This window comes from Hermetia illucens, chromosome 4 (assembly GCF_905115235.1).
Source record: "Hermetia illucens chromosome 4, iHerIll2.2.curated.20191125, whole genome shotgun sequence".
NCBI lineage: Eukaryota > Metazoa > Arthropoda > Insecta > Diptera > Stratiomyidae > Hermetia > Hermetia illucens.
The window spans coordinates 30,311,400-30,329,077 of NC_051852.1; the positions used below are offsets into that span (position 1 = coordinate 30,311,400).

A 17,678-nucleotide genomic window follows, 5' to 3' on the forward strand; every position below is an offset into this window, starting at 1 on the left:
AATCGGTTTATTGAGGTTTTGTGTAAAACAAAACCGGTCGGTCTGTTTGTCTGTCCGTCACACGCAATTTTCTCGGAGACTGTAACAGCGATTGACACCAAATGTAGTCATGTGAGGTATCAAATGACAGGTTTCGGTTAGTACTTTCCGAAGCTGGTCTTAGTTTTGACATTTATTGGAAAGGCGGGGAGTTCGAGGGATTGAGAGTGATCATTCATTTAAAGGGGCCATTAATCAAGAGGCCTTGATTGACGTGTTCTAAGACGCTTCAAGTCCCACAGTGAATTGAATTGTCGTACCAACGGTTATTATTATTATTGGTTGTCCTCTTAATCAATGAAACTTAGTCGGAAGAAGGACATTTATTATTTGCTTGGTACACCACTGCCGGAACTCCTTAGAGCCGTTTGCAGAAGCTTCATTCTGCAGCGAAGTCCGAAATGGGAGATCAGGGACAGGACTTTTTAGTAGAGTGGCACTTTTTCTACTATAAACGTGGTACATTTAACGTCCTCAAAACCAACTGTGCCAGTCGCGGGAATACCGGAGTGACCAAGTGTCCAAAAGGACTCTCCCCCAGGCTAACACCGAGGGCTGCAATTCCATGTTGACGACAAGCCTCTACAGTCAACTTTGGCCACTTATACGGGTTTTGGGGTACCTCTGCCTTCGTGGCTGACCGTTACATATTCTACACAACAGGTAACTTCTCGTAGTATATATATGCATTGTTCGTCACCAAGTCTTGAATTCACTGCACTTCTCCAAGTCTAATCTAAAATCTGCTTTCATTGCTTACTCATTTTTATTGTCCACGACTACCTATTCTGAAGGTGACTGAAGAGATTGTTATTAATTTTCCTATGAGGAGTTTGATGCCATTGTCATTGCCGAATAAATATTCCCTAAATATAATAGCTACGTGGGCTACTCTCATAAACAAAAACGAGACACATGTTCTCAACTTCTTGGAAAGGTATTCCTCTTCCCCGATTTGCTTACTTATGCTCAAAACGAATATTGCTTCAAAATTGAATCTATTGCAACATTTGAACCTTTAGACCACATCACCAGCGTAAAGAATGTATTGAAGTTTATCTAAATACTCTGATACCAGCATATGTATAACAAACTACATCTACTCGTATCTAAAAACAACGATTATGAGTAACTTAATTACGCGTACGTTCAGTAAATGCAAAACTCAATGGACCAGCGGCTTAGTCACGAATGAAACGAGAATACGAATAGTCAATTTAAAATGAAATTATAATTCCATGGGGTTAGTACGTTTCTAGAGCTCGTTCACTATAGATTCAGTAAAGCGCTTGCGAACAGATTCCTGTAAAAACAGTAAGTTGCAATCTATATTCGATCCAGCTGCTGCAAATCGAATGAAGTGTAATCAAAAACAAATATCTTCGCCGGCTGTTGTGATACGCGTTTATTTTGATAAAGATAAAAATAGTACCGAGTCAAGTTATATGCTAGTGAGATACCAAAACACAGAGTCTACTCTTCGCATGGGAGAACTTTCGATGAAAACATCTAAAACATAAAAACTGGTATTGCAGATGAGATTCTTGGGCATGCGTCCCCGGCTCATGTTGCTCCTCAAAGAGAGGAGACCAGCATCCAAAAGATCGCGTCACAACCGGCATTTCAAAGATTGTGCTTTCTTTGTGTAAATAAGAAAGGTCGCGAAAGAGATTCAGACATTATTCTCTATTGCGTGAAAGTGAAAAGGCAGAGTGTTTCGATTATTTTTATTCGAGAATGGATTTTTAGATGAATGGCAAATGTCTGGCTGAAAATAAGTCTACCATGGGATCCAATCGACACTCATCCCGCCCGCGATTTCATATCACACACTCCAGTGGCTCTGAATTTGTGTTAGCTTGGCTCGCGTAGCAATCTCGATCTTCCAGGTTATCTGCTTTCAGTCATAGTCCAATGAATCTCTAGGCTTACGGGCTCGACGTTAAGTGTCTCCCTCGGTAGGTATCGTTCTTTTGTTATATCGAGGTGTAAATCTTACGTAATTTGGAATTTCTGTCCCTTCCCTTTATCTATGCCTTAAATCAAGCGCAAATTCTGTGTTTTTAGGCATTCCTCAAACTAAGAGCTCCCAAATTGATTCCTTTAAAAACTCGCGGAAATTTACACCCTTCGTCTAGGCGGCTCCTACTTTTCTATAAAGGTCGATCTTATAGATTTCTATCCACTGTTCTCACCTTGTTGCAGTCTTACCTAAATGTTAAGTACGTCACGTCTCATGCAATGGTAGAGTCTCAATTCTCTTCTTTCCCTTTTGTAGTGTCCCCAGGACTCTATGCTCTATGCGTCGATTCTTAGTTCTTCAAAAATGAGGTTCACTGCCCTTTTAACTGCAATACAATGCACAAGAATACCTATTTTCTGTTGCTGTTTCATCTTTTAAGGAAAGTTAGTCTATCCTTAACAAACTATCTCTGTAGTGTGATAAGAACAATTCGGCACTTAATGTTAACTAACGCTATTCCTTTAGTTATTAACAGAAAACTTCGCCCGGACACCAGTTGACTACCTTTATAGTCAATCTAGCAATAATGATGTGGATGTGATGTCTTTTCAATATTAATTATGTAGACGTCGTGTTCCCTAAATGCTTCACTTCCTTCGTCTCTTCCTCCAATCATTGAAAATCCATTCATCAATGATCGTCTATAACTCATTCGTTCACAATGTTCTTGAGAATGCTTCCGTAATATGGTTCCCTTCTCATCCTTACTAATCGTACTGCCATGGTAGGTAGGTAGGTATCAGTGGCCGCTCCGAGGAGCCCAATTAGCGCTTTGGTGCGCCGTTTTGATGCCACAAACTCCTAAGACCGTAACTGTTGTTATAGGAACAGGGAAGCGGAGTCCAGCTGGCTCGGATCTTCAGAGCCAGCCCGTAGCATTCACGAAGGAAAGCAGCTCTCCGACCCTGTAACTAGAAATCTCACTGAGGTCCCCAAAGAATGGTTTACCCAGTGTCCGCAGCCTGACTCGAGCCAGAGCCGGGCAATCGCAGAGAAAGTGCATGAGGGTTTCCCTTCCTTCTCCGCAGGTTCGGCAATGCGAGTTGTAGGGTAAGCCGAGCCTAGCGGCATGGTCCCCTATGGGCCAGTGCCCCGTGCAGACCGCCGTCATCTTGAATGCATTTGCACGCGTCTGGCACAGGAGCTCTCGTGATCGGGCTATGTTATAAGCGGGCCAAATTCTCCTTGATTTGGCACAGCTTGTAAGCCTTCGCCATCTCAGGCCCGCGGCTGCTAGGTAGTGCGAGTAGACGCGGCCCCCGACAGCCGCCAGCGGAACACCGACTGTGTTCCCCGAGGGACTGCCAAGAGCAGAGCCTTGCCTGGCCAATCCGTCAGCCCGCTCATTCCCTTCTATGTTCCTATGCCCGGGAACCCAGAGGAGAGTGATCTTGAGCGTGCCGCCCAGATGGTTGAGCGTGTCTCTGCACTGCCCCACCAACCGGGAAGATGTCGTCGTTGAGTACAAGGCCTTGATGGCCGCTTGGCTGTCGGTCAGAATGGCTATGTTACGCTTGGGACTCGAATCACGCTCCAGCCATCGACAGACTTCCAATATAGCCAGTACTTCCGCCTGGAATACACTGGCGAAACCTGGGAGACCATACGACTTGGATACACCGTGTGTATTCGAGAAAACCCCCGCGCCGACTCCATAGGCCATCTTTGATCCGTCCGTAAAGAATACCGTGTCATAGTCTTGCAACACGCCGCCGGTCTTCCACTTTTCCCTGGTTGGAAGGTCCACAGCAAAGTTTCTCGTGAAGTTCAGATTGCGTGTGACATAGTCCGTGGGGGATGCCCAGATTTCTCGAGGTATTTCATCTAGAATGTTGCTGTGGCCGTAGGACTTCGCTGCCCAGCATCCGGACTCACGCAGTCTTACGGCACTGCACGCTGCAACATATTTGATGTGGAGATCAAGGGGGAGGAGATGCAGGAGTACATTGAGAGCATCTGCCGGGCAAGACTGCAGAGCCCCCGTAGCACCTGCACACGCGGTTCTTTGAATCCTATTAAGCTTCGTTCTATTGTATTTCTTCTTCAAAGCCTGCCACCATACAATAGATCCGTACGTCAGGATCGGACGCACTACAGCGGTGTACATCCAGAGAACCATCCTCGGCTGGAGACCCCATTTCTTGGCAAAGATTCTCTTACAGGCATAGAAGGCTATACAGGCCTTCTTAACCCTCAGTTCTATGTTCAACCTCCAATTTAGCTTAGGATCCAGGATTACACCCAAATACTTCACATTAGAGGAAAGAACCAATCTTTGTTCATTCAGCCGTGGTAAATGGAATTCAGGTATCCTTGTCTTGGTGGTGAATAGCATCAGTTGCGTTTTGGTTGGGTTTATGCTGAGTCCGCATCTTGCGGCCCACAGGCACACCTTTCGCAACGCTCCTTCCATGATGTCGCTCATAATGGACAGAAACATCCCAGATACTAGTATCACCAAGTCGTCGGCATACGCCACCACCTTCACCCCGCTGCTGTCTAAAGTACGTAAAATTTTGTCCATTACTATTAACCAGAGCACCGGTGAGATAGCACCACCCTGGGGCGTGCCTCTGTTCACAGCTCTGGTCAAGTGGTTGCCTCCCAGATCGGATTGGATTATCCTGGTACTCAGCATGGATATAATCCAATGCGTGAGATACCCCTCCAATCCAATACCGGTCAAGGCTTCCTTGATGGCGTTGGTACTGACGTTGTTGAAGGCTCCTTCTATATCCAAGAAGGCAGCAAGGGTATACTGCTTGTACTGCAGCGACCGCTCAACCGTGCCAATTACCTCGTGGAGGGCGGTTTCTGTGGATTTTCCTTTGAGGTAGGCATGCTGGGACTTAGAGAAAGGCGTTCTCTCCATAATCTTCCTTAAGTGAATGTCCAGGACGCGTTCTAGGGTCTTCAGCACGAAAGAGGTCAGGCTGATTGGTCGAAAGTCCTTCGCGGACTCATGACCGCGCCTGCGGACTGCGGTACGTATCCTAAAGTGATGCAGCTCCGGTAAATCTCAACAAGCCACGGCACAACCCTTTCCTGCTGCTTCTGTAGCATGACTGGCATTATGCCATCTGGGCCCGGAGATTTGTATGCGGAGAAGCTGTTTATAGCCCAGCCGATCCTATCCCCGGTAATTACTGATTTGATAGTCTCGCACAGCTGGGGTTGCCGCAAACCCTCCAAGCGAGGTTCTGACTCACAGTCCTCCTCGCTGGAGGGAAAGTGCGTTTGCACCAGCAGCTCCAAGGTTTCACTAGAAGATTCCGTCCAGGAGCCTTCCGACTTTTTAAGGAAGGATGGACTCTTATGTTCCTTGGACAGAATCTTATTGAGCCTCGCGGATTCACTAGTGCTTTCAATGTTCTGACAATAGTCTAGCCAAGACCGCCTCTTGGCGGTCCTGATGGCCGACTTGTACTTCTTTAGGCAGTCCTTGTATGGCTGCCAGTATTTTTGCCTGTAGCAGATGTTGAAGATTTCTCTGGTCAACTTCCTGAGACTAGAGAGATCTTCGTTCCACCACGGTGGTAGGGTCTTTTTGCTGTACTTAGCAGGGCACGAGACTTTGAAGGCGGTATCAAAAGCCTTCTCCAGAGCCCCGACCTTTGACTCCAGTTCGTCTGTCGTGCCAATCCTACCAAATTGCTCACCGGAGAGTTTGTTCTTAATTACCTGACCAAACTTTCTCCAGTCGATCCTCCTGGGGTCTCTAAAGGGCTTGGAGACCTCTGCGGCGAGATCTAGACTGAAGAGTATCTAACTGTGGTCAGAGAAGGATCTCTGGTCAGACACTCTCCAGTCCTCCACCCTAAGAATCCCGTTGTCGGTTATTAGGGTGATATCAAGGACCTCTTCCCAACCGTCACAGTTCTCCGAGCAGGGGAAATGAAAGGTTGGTGTACTGCCCCTGTTACACACCGATAAATTTGAAGTAATAATAAAATCAAAGAATGACTCACCCCTTTCGTTGATTTCAGAGCTGCCCCAAAGCGTATGCCTTGCATTTGCGTCGCAGCCTATCAGCAGGTTGGCTTTCTTTGGTGTTATGGTGTTCATCAGATGTTGTAGTTCTTGTGGCGGAGCTGATCGGTCGTGAGCCATGTACGCCGAGGAAATATACACGTTCTCTGCCCCCACCTGCTCCACCTTGACCACAACTAGGTCACTGGAACTCAGGTCCGGGCACAGAAAAGCGTGCAGACTCTTCCTCGCAAGAATACATGCTCTAGGTTTAGCCTGATCAGCGTCTCCTGTGCTGTGGAATAGATTAAAATATTTGTTTTGGAGCCCTTTGATGGTTCGGTCGCTTCCGACCCAGGGCTCCTGTATTAATGCGATGTCGATGTCTTCCTCTAAGAGGAAGACGAGCAGATTAGCCGAGGCACACTTCGAGTGCTGCAGATTTATCTGCGTTACCCTCAGCATGATCTGCTTGCGTGGGGGGTTCGACAGCCCCCGTCGGACCGTCGATCGTCATCTCCTCCAACAGCTCGTTGGCGGCGTCGATTGGGTCAAGGTCGTCGTCCGGTTTTGCAGAGCGGAACACTTTTACTTTGGCATTCCTGACTCCGAACCACACTTTGTAATCGGCCTTTTTCAGTGCCTCCAGGCACTCCTCGTTTATGCGGAGTAGTACGGGCTGGCTGTTTATCTGAGGTTCCTCCTCCTTTATAACAACCCAGTCGTCCATGGGAATCCCGGGGTTGTGAAGGCGCAGGAAATGGACCAGCTTGTCCTTCTCCATGCGGATCTTCGGCAACCAAATGCGAGCGACCGGTCTCCTGGGAATCTCGTCGTAAGGGATAGTCTTGAGCTTAACGCCCTCCCAAGCGTCGCTGATCTTAGCGACGCACGAGCCGAGAAAGTCCTTAGAGAACTGGTCCATGCAAGCTATTACGTGGAACCCACGGACCACATGAGATGAATCAAAGTGGGGAGTGAGTCCCGGGTGTTTGCCTCCGGTTTCCACGAGATGTTCATAGACCATGCCCGACAGCCTAGCCTCAACACTGGTCCACACCTCCAGCGTTAGTTTGCCGCTAGCAGAATTGCCATCCGCCAGCGCCACCCATAAGTGACTCCTGACCACATCGCTGAAGGTCTTCGCAGTACGTGGCCCGCCGGCTGACGGTTGCTGAACAATTTCCCTCGTATGTTGCTTGGCGTCTGCGCTCTTGCCCACTCTACTGCCATACTTCTTCTTCTTCTTCTTCGGGTCGTCTTATTCGGTTGCGCCATCTTCCCTTCTCAAAAGCCTGATCTGCATGCAATATCGAAGCTTTCAAATCCAGCGTATCAAGTCATCAATGTTTCGGACGTTCTTTTGGTAAATTCCCATAGACCTCGATGTTCAGTCTAATCTTTGCAAGTGAATTCTCGTAAGTACGAATTACATCACCATGCAACCCGACAATGATCGGATATTCTCATTGTGTGATGTGCCATGTTAAGCCACTGGTCCAACGAAAGACATTCGTTTCCACCACTGTCTTTTACAGTCGACCAACATCCAGAACTATACACCATGTTGGGCCCCAGTACTCGCTTTTCAGAGCTCAGATGTGCTGTCATCAGATCCTGTTGGTTTTCCCGATTTCATTATTGATTCCTCGACTTCAGTCTGCCCGCCCGCCTGTCTGTCTTTTTATTGCTGGAAGTGGAAGAAAAACACTGCCGCGACAGGTTGCAGCTGTGTTTGGGATTCTCATTCACTAAGCCACCCCCACTTTTCCAAGTTCCGCTTGAATCCTTTCAATTGGCGAGCTCACCGCGTACTAGGTTTCCTCCGACTGCCGCATTTTCCCGACAATGTTCTGTGAACCTATACTGATTTTCAGAGACTCTTCCAGGCTCCTCTTATCTGGGCCAAATAGTGAGAACATGCTCCGGGTCCTCAAGTGTGCAACCATATTCAATCAGTGCAGATATTTCCCGTAACCGCCTGGCAATGGATCAGGTGGTAGTTAATCTCACCGTATCATCGTCGGAGCCACCCCGCAGTACAGGGATACAACGGGGAATCATGGTCTGGGTCTAGCGGCCCCTTGGAATGATCGCATCATTCCTGCTAGCTTTTCCAGCACCTCCCGCCTTGCCGCTATTCTGTAGATAGATTAATTCTACTTTTCTCGTACAGACAGAATATCCATTGGGACCATTCCTGCAAAAACACACGTTGCCTTCGCTGAGATCGTCCTGAAGGCACTGCACCACCTTAGCAGCAATGAACGGTAAGTCGTGTTGTCCCTCTTCCGATTGCTCTTCTTGTCTCCTTTGGCACGGGAGGGGAAGAACACCATTGTAAGTCATGTTCTCCAGGAGAAGACTCAGGACTGAGCCCTTTTCTGACGTTTTACTGTTTGGTTATCGCATCTATATCGCACCAACATATCCTTTCCAAGAGGTAACTTTAGAGGCGCTTAGTCAAATAACCTAGGACACCAGTTTTAGCCAACTAGTTAGTTGAATTGAAGGCTTTTTTTAGATCCAATGTTACCCCGGCAATTAATTTGAAGATATCGCGTCCCAAGCAAACTTCAGAGCCACGCCTATGCTGCCGATGGTTTAGTGAGCTTGTCGAAAACCCAACTGTCTCTCGGATATGGCATCCCTACATTCTATGGTAGGGAGAAGTCTGTTGAAGATGATCCTTTCAAACATTTTGCCTGCCGTGTTTATACATCAAATAAGGTGATATGGATTGCTTATTGGGTTTCACTAGCAAAACTAGCTTTTACCTCTTCCACAGAGCGGGGAAAACTGCTTTTACCATACATATCTGAAAAACGCTGATAAATCAGACGGATCTGGTCTTAACAGCAAATTTAAAGGCTCTATTGGGAGCAGCGTATAAACATTGCTTCTTTATATTTAATGCTCCCCTTTGTTCAAAGGGTAGAACGCCATCACTAAATCGAGAAGAAGATTTAGGGAGGTTAGTTGTTGTGTTCGCCCTCTCGTTTTCTTCATAACACTTCATGGACTGCCCTCGCAAAAAGCTCCTTAAATCATTCTTGCTTGCTGGTGCGTATAGTCTGCTTAAGTCTACCTAACTCTGGCATCTCTTGACTAATAGCTTGATCACCATGTCATGACAGCATCGCATGCTCTTATAATGCCCCACATCATTTCTGCGTCCTGTTCTGAAGCCGCACAAACGGAATTATGGCATCGTCTCTAACGTTTTCACAAACCAGCTCTGATTTTCAACTCGTGGGAACGCACCTTACCACATGGAACATTTTCGATCAGGAGGACAATTGTCTGACAGTCGCTATAAGTTTAGGGCTCACTGACAAACTAGATCATTCCCCTCGCCAATATGATAGTTAGTTATGAATATTAAATCGATTATTGAGTTCGAGCCTATCCCTCAGTGTGGATTCATCTCAAGTCTAGCACCGCAAAAGCCTCGAACAAAATATGGCCCCAAGTGTTTGAAGTTCAGCTTACAATCCCATGCATTGAAATCACCCATTAAGAGTTTGGAATTTCATGAATCAAACTTTCGGAAATTCAATCATGAGTTGATTTCCCAAGCCCAGGCCCCTCCCTAATTATTGCGATAAGGCCCGCTAATTATGCCAGTTCGATTCCCTTCTCATAGATGGTTTATGAGAGTATGTATGTCCTATGCTACCTCGCAATGGTTAATATTGAATTGTATCAAACCCATTTCTGTATTGCATCCAAGTCCCTCTTAAACGGTGACCATCTGCTGCTGCACGCGATGTGCCGAAAGTTGACGCTTTTTCTCACCTTACATACATTCGAGAGCAGTCTTACACTCCCTAAATATATGACCTTCCCCCACGTTTTCTCCACCTTTTTGGCCAGCAACGCTTGAGTAGCAGCTGCTTTTTTAGTCGGCAAATAAAGCGACCTATTTTTACTTTACTACACGCCAAAGTTTGAATGCTGCTTCAGCCGTTATGCTTATAGTTGCCATTTGCGTCTCCCCATACCCCTTCCTGAGTACTATAATTACAAACTCTTTCAAACTGAATGGTCCGAACTGTTATCCTAGGGCCTCGCGAATATCTTTAAATTGTATCGCAATCTCCTGCTCTTTGGTACCCTCTTGCCGAGGAAATTTTCAGCCGTCTTTCTCAGCTTCAACTCCAGCATCAAGTCTCCTCTTCGAGAATCTTCCTTTACGTATCTCGTTTTTCTTTTCGCCAACTTTGATACATGTTAACTCGCTTCGTTTTTGAGGCTTTACCTCCTTTGAGATCATTGAAGCCGCCCATGAACATTCAACCTACATTTGTTAACGTTTCTACTAAGGGTCCTTCGGAAAACCTCTGCGCCCACGGGGAATCACTCCACCCTCTTGATAGGCCCTCGATACGTTACCTTTTAGTATGATATGATCTGTGTTATGATTCCAAGGTTTTTCGTATTTTTCCGGTGATATTCCTTAATCATATTGACGACCCCACGGACGTGTGTTTACTCAGAGATGCACATATTTGTGCAATAAATTAGTTCAGCTAGATATGTTACATCAGCAGATATGTTACATATCTCGGGAAAGTTAGTCTGGTCAGCTTCCAAGTCAGTTAGTTCTCTAAATAAGATTATTCTCTACGTCTTCGAGCAACACTGCTTGTGTCGGACTTCTTTCTTTTCAACTACCAATGGTATGTATTGTTGACTGCATCGTCCGATAGTTTACTTCAAATATTTTCTTTTAAGCGCCATGTTTAACTGAAGTAATCTTTTCACGCAACGTTCCTGGTTAACCAACAACTTTGTTGATTCTTTGAGTAGTCTTTTGCCATATACATTCTTCTGCGCATCCGTCCACCACCATAAGGTGTAACTTTCTCTTCCAAATTACAAATCTATCGTCCCACTTCATCCCCAAGAAGCCTTCCACGACTCTTCGACGTCTCCAAATATGAACGAATCCCATGGCAACGTAGGTCGTTGTCTCTGTTCATATGCTACTTTCAAATGTGCTACCAGATCCTTGCTGCCTAGCACCACCTAAGGCACTTGGACTTTGATCGTGTTTGATCCTTCGCCTGATCTACCGTTTTTCTCTAGGTTATTTTGGACGGAGTTTCGAAATTTCATCTATGCTATACATTGAATATAAGGTGTTTTTTACTTTTTCTGAATTGGCAGCAAATTTCAAAATTACCACAAAGTTGACTAGACGCAGGAAGAAGCTTAACAATGCTTTTCACACTTATTGTCATCCTCATCACCCTTGCAATTCTACTGGATTATTCGGCAAAGAAAAGGCGATATGACATGACTGTTAATATTCCAGGTCCAGATATCATACCGATATTTGGATCAACATTTATATTCAAAGAGAGGAGTGTAGAAGGTATATGTTTCCTCAATACCTCAATAGCGTTCTAAAACTATTTTTACTCTTCCTAGATTCACTAAATATCGTCAAAGACCTCACCACAAAATACGGTCCAGTAACTCGTACATGGTTAGGACATAAATTAATCATTGCCATAAGAAAACCAGAACTTCTTGAAGCAATTCTGACCAGCCCCAAGTATATTACGAAAGGTTCACTTTATGATTTCCTGGAAATATGGCTTGGTCGTGGTTTGCTGCTCAGCACAGGATCAAAATGGCACTCCAGACGAAAGATCATAACTCCAACATTTCATTTTAAAATTCTGGAGGAATTTGTAGAGATTTTTGATCGCCAAAGTAAAATTTTAGCACAGAAATTGGAAAAGCATTTAGACGGAAAGGAGTTTAATGTTTATCCTTATGTCACCTTGGCAGCTTTAGATGTTGTTTGTGGTAAGTATTCATATATTTAATTTGGTTTTTCGAAAAGAAGTTTATTCCATTCTACTATACTTGCAGAAACCGCTATGGGTACGAAAATTAATGCTCAAACTGATCCTGATTGTGAATATGTTAAGGCTGTTGCTGAGTAAGTTTACATTTGAATTTCCTTCTTTAGTACTTTAAAGTATCTTTGTAATTGCCTGATGGACTCTATCTTCTGACAATACTTCCTATAATGAGTCCTACAACACGTAACGTTGACATTCCCGAAATTCTGTTCGTGGATCTCGATATCTACTTTCGCCCCTCACTTGATTCCGTGTATTCTTGCTGTTTTCGTAGGTTCCTCCTCCCTCTGAGGGCAACATCCTTCCAGTAAATTGTTCCTTCTTAATAAATGTAATGAATAAAAAAATAAATTATACAAATACCCCTTGAAGCCTGGCAGCAGTCATCACCCCTGGGTACCTAAATAACAACTTTGGGGCAACTACGTGACCTCCAACCCGAATATTGATAATATTACCCCTCCTGCGGTTCATAATATAGAACTTTTGGCGGAATACTTTCAAGATTGCTTCCTGCAAAAAAGGTCCAACTATGAAACTTCGAAAAACTCTTGGCATATGCGCGATTTATCGATCTTTAAGCTAGGTAGCTAGTAGTGACAACCAAAGCCTTCTCGAAATCGATGAAAAGCAGATGCTGCAAAGATCCAAATTCCGTGCACTGTTCCAGAATGATCCGTAGGGTATTGATGTGGTTAATTCACGAAGATCCCGAGCGGAAACCAGCTTTTTCTCTGTCGATCAACCTGTCGAGATTCAGGATTATCTCAGCTATTAGTTTTCTGACGATAGGAAGCACCCTCCAATTGTCACACGGGAGGGGGGGGGGGTTCCCCTTCTTTTGGATCTTAAGGATCATCCTCTTCTTCCACTCTTTGGAAAACGTCTCGGATTACCAAGATTTCCACACGAATGAAAGCAGCAAATCTGCAGTAACTCCAGGTGCAGCGATAAATAATTGTGCGGGGAGACCGTCAAGCCCAGCCGTTTTACCCGGTTTGAGTGTACTGATAGCCGAAATTATATCTCTTCTGATTGGAGGAATAGTCCATATCCGCATGTTATGATGACTAGCCATTTCATCCACAAGCTCACCGGATGTCATATGGTTAAGGGCCCTGGTGAAGTATTCTTTCCACTTCTTCAGTTGGTCATCATTGTAGATGAGAAGTCGAGTGTTAACGTCCTTTACAGGACTATCGAAAGATTTGCGACCATCTGCAAGCTCTTCCGTGATGCGGTATTCATCTTTCAAATCATTGCGATGGGCGCCACCTTCCGCTTCGCTGACCAACGGAATAGCAAATTCTCTCTTATGACGGCGTACACTACGCTGAACTTCTCGGGATTTCGTTCGGTATCGGATTTCGAGCGCTTCACGTCCGCCTTTATTCGAAGCTTTCAACCCCTTCCGTTCATAAATCCGCTTCCACGACTCCGCCGTCAGGCAGATTTTACGACGCTCCTCGGGACGTGACCGACGGCTTGTGTAGCACCCGGGGGAAGAGCGTTTTTCATGCGTGCCTAATGCTCATCAATATTCTCTGGCGATTTACTCAGCCAGATAGCTCTCCCACTGTCGAGCGACAGTTGGGTCGTACAAGCGGTCAACTCCTAAACCCCTGCGAAAAATGGCAGGCTCAATAGCAAGCGAACATAAGCAACGATCACATAGCAAACCAATTCGAGGCCAATGTCAGGGCTTGTCTTGTTACGCACATCTATAAGACAACTCCAATATCTACTGCTGATCTCGAAATAGTCGATCTGATTGCTCGTGCGGCGTCGAGTAGTAGAAACCCACCAAACTTTATGGCAGGCTCTGTGTTCAAACAATGCGCCATCAATAACGATGCGGTGAAAGTTGCAGAAAGCCACGAATCTCCCACCATTAGGTGTTGTCAAATCCCACTTTGGTATTCAGATCACCCATCGCGATCATAAAGTCACCTTTAGGAAACCTCCCCTGAACTGAGTCTAATTGATTGTAGAAATCATCCTTCTCCACAATAACAAAAGCGTCCGTTGGTGCTTGACATTGCACAATTGTGATGCTCCTTAATCTAGACTGAAATCTTGCAGTTAGAAGTCTGTCAGAAATCGACTCCCAGGTCAAGAGAACGCAACTTGTGGTAGCCGTCAGAAGCAACCCGACACCGAATTCGCGTCTGCTACCACTTGGCTTTCCAGAGCATAAAAGCACATTGCTGGAAGAGGGAGAGGAATACTCTCCAGAGTTTTGTTTAGGCCCAGAATTTTCGGTTTATATCCGGGGCAAATTCTCACTCAATTTGGAGAAATTGAGCATTCTGAGGACCCCCGCTACCGTTGCCAAGGAGCATGCGCACATTACAGAAACCAATCGTAGTCTTTTTTTTGATAGTCGCTGCGGTGAGTTCAATGCCTATCTAAGGTGTTGTTGACGTTTCGGCAGCAATAACTTTTCAAAATTTGCAGGTTGCTAGCCTACTAATTTCTATCGAGATAACAATCACATATTCTTTACGACTAATCTTTTGGGAACATTGTCTCCTTTTAAGGTTACTGGAAATGTATGCACTATAATAGACCAGCCAAGCACCCTCACTCTCTCATTGCAAAAACATCTTCCACTGTGAATTTCTGTATTTCCAATGTCGAGGAAGGTGTCTGATGTCCAATTTTATTTGGTTTGTAGAAAGAACACTTTTGATGGACTCCCAATAATCATCACCATTCCCCGCATTCAAGATATCTTTTTTTAACTGCCAAGCGACAGCCGGGTCCCAAAAGCCGTCCGTGTTATGCTTAGAAGGTCGAAACTCTCCAATCCTACAAGAATATACGAACATAATACGCAAGCGAAGAAAAATGTGTTGTACATCCAGAAGACAACTTCTACTTACACGGTTCATTGCAATGCGGTCAATCTGTTCCGAGGTGGAGGAAGAATCTTCTGGACTGCATTGAATTGTATCTAGCGTATGTAATATTTAATAATCCGATACTGCATTCATGCTTATTTCGAACTGGCTTACCAGAGTACAATAGAACAGTGCGACAATGGAAAAGAAATATTCAAGAGAGTCCCAACATCGTACCTCGCTCCACCAAAATTCTGGCGAGCCTCGGCACCCCCATCGAGGAGGATACACGCATTTAAAAATTTAATCATAAATCGTTGCCATAAACAAAAAGTCATAGCAGACAGATTAATCCGCCTTTGAGACAGATGACTGGATTACAAATCGTTATCCCTGTTAGTTGCGTAGGGAATACTTTGAGTGAATTGTACACCCTCCAGCTCACAGGAGAGTCATTGATCAAAGAGGGAAATACTACACCGCTCTGTTCTGGTCTTAAATTCCGCTCCGTTATAATTGCTTGTAGCACTAGATGCCACAGCAGCGAAGTTTACTCCTGCTGAAAAACTACGCTCGATATCCTGCTTGCATATTTCAAGAGAACCGCCAGTATTAGGTTTTCGAAGCACTATATTGAAGGCTTCTTTTTCATCTCCTGTTCGATATTGGTTTTCTGTTTTGAATGTCCTTCCCAAAACCACACAAGTGAAGGCCTTTTCCCCCTCCTCCCCTTATATCCACATCACCAGATGTATAAATCTGCATATCCATGCGCATTCATCGGGAATTCCCTTAACATTGCATGAAAGAATGCATTTGGTGGTAGATTTGGCAACCCAGCCTAGCGAGACCTACTTCATTTGCTACTGACTCTTACCCTCGATACATCGTCTACGAACACCAATGATTGTAAAAATTTTACGAACAACACCTCTTTACTGCTCACTGAAGGCTTCAGTAAGGTTGTAGGGAGTAAGAGAAGATGTTATTAGCATCTTGTCCAGCTGCTGCTCGCCAATGTCGGTCTGGTAGGTTTTTCCATTAGACAGTAGAACTATGATTTGGTAATAGAACTCTTAGCGTTATTTACAGGGAATATTTCACAGTATTTGTATTCCACCGTCTACCAGCTGACGGCGTCGCCTTTCGTCGCTTACTACCAATTGACCACCTGGTAATAATCTGACATGATAGGTATACTATGGTTACTCAAAGCTATCAGTAAGCATACATATTCCCATAATATCCAAATACGTCTTCAACTGATATTTAAGGTAGATAAATCGCTGAGCTCTTTATCATACCCCATTCCTTTATTTCAGAATAACCACCATTTTAACACAACGTTTCGTTAACATTTGGTATCGAAGTGACCTCATATTCAGAATATTCGCACCTAAAATGAAAGAACGTCAAGATTACGCCGTGAGTGTCCTTCACAATTTCACTGAACGTATTATCGAAGAGCGTAAGAATACCCTGTTGTCGGAGAAAACGAACAAAGATGGTAAGTGATAAATTGTTTGAATATCTCAATGATGTCGCAAATTCGATATTCTTACCAGCAACTACAACACAAGAAGACACTGATGTTGGTACCAAAAGAAAAATGGCCCTTCTCGATGTTCTTCTACAGTCGTCAGCTGATGGTAAACCGCTTACAAACACCGATATTCGTGAAGAAGTGGACACATTTATGTTCGAAGGACATGACACAACAACATCCGCGATGTCCTTCACACTTTATTGTCTATCACGTCATCCAGAAGTACAGAAACGAGCATTCCAGGAAATATGCGAAGTTATAGGAACTGATAAAAATAAGCCAGTCACCTACAGAGATTTACAGAATTTGAAATATTTGGAGTGCGTTATCAAAGAGTCACTACGGTTGTATCCATCAGTTCCATTAATAGGTCGAAGGATGATTGAAGATACTAAAATTGGTAAGGTTTTGACATCAACTCTCTAGAGGCAAAGGACTGATTTTGTCTTGGAGCCCTTCCTTAAAAATTACCTTCCGATTGACTAGCTTCCTTGATATTCCAGGTGATTATATACTACCAGCCGATGCAAATGTTAGTGTACCAATTTTTGTAATACTGAAGGATCCCATATTGTTCCCAGAACCCGAAAAGTTTAACCCTGATCGACATCTCCTAGAAAATTCTGATGAGAAAACCAATCCTTATTCGTATATTCCATTTAGCGCTGGACCTCGCAATTGCATCGGACAGAAGTTTGCAATGCTGGAAATGAAGAGTACGGTCTCAAAGATGCTAAGGCATTATGAGCTCCTTCCAATAGGACCTGAACCGATACCAGTGATAAACTTAGTTTTAAGGTCGATCAATGGTATTCATATTGGAATAAAGCAAAGACAGTACTGATTTTATTGTATCTAATAACATTTTATTTTATTTGAGGTGTATTAAGCTTATAATAGGTAGGTTAACAAAAAACCAACGGTTACTAAATAGGTTATGCCCAACACGTCAAACCACGTCGATCAGCACTAGGATTTGTCTTTCCACATGCTAACCCGCCCTTATCCCCGTGAATGTTGGAAAAAGAGCAGACATATTCTGGAAGTGGCCAAACCTAACGAATACCTACTCCTCAAACTTGAAATTAACTGTACAAAAGGAGCATTGACGTCTAACTAAATCTCGCTTTAACGTTTCAGTAACAGGAACAGCCAGTTTAAGTCTACTGATATCAACCAGTGACCAATGGTTAAGTCTGCGGTATACAGGATTTCCCCTGCACCCAATGCAAAAAAGTGTAAATCAGACAATCTAGAAGGAAGATTGAACTAGGCCTCAATGAGCACCTGAGGGAAACATAGTTGGCTTAAAAAAAGGATCGGCAAACCTCAGTTCGAACGTGGTGGAGTACATTGTCTTAACTAACTAAACCATTTCT

The 17,678-nt window shown here is 44.4% G+C and overlaps 1 protein-coding gene across 5 annotated transcripts; it reads left to right on the plus strand.

The window, feature by feature from the left end:
* Positions 1–1,236: 1,236 nt before the first annotated feature.
* LOC119656082 (cytochrome P450 4d2-like) lies at positions 1,237–17,158 on the plus strand. Of its 5 annotated transcripts, none has more exons than XM_038062371.1 (7): positions 1,237–1,353; positions 11,204–11,411; positions 11,468–11,851; positions 11,918–11,987; positions 16,076–16,260; positions 16,319–16,699; positions 16,803–17,158. In XM_038062371.1, the coding sequence occupies exons 2-7, from the start codon at positions 11,255–11,257 to the stop codon at positions 17,141–17,143; spliced, it is 1,518 nt and encodes a 505-aa protein (XP_037918299.1). In that variant the 5' UTR covers positions 1,237–1,353; positions 11,204–11,254; the 3' UTR covers positions 17,144–17,158. The 5 variants fall into 5 exon arrangements, with proteins under 5 accessions (XP_037918299.1, XP_037918303.1, XP_037918300.1 ...); XM_038062375.1 differs by having other exon boundaries at positions 1,251–1,282; XM_038062372.1 differs by having other exon boundaries at positions 1,289–1,353; positions 11,195–11,411.
* Positions 17,159–17,678: the final 520 nt, after the last annotated feature.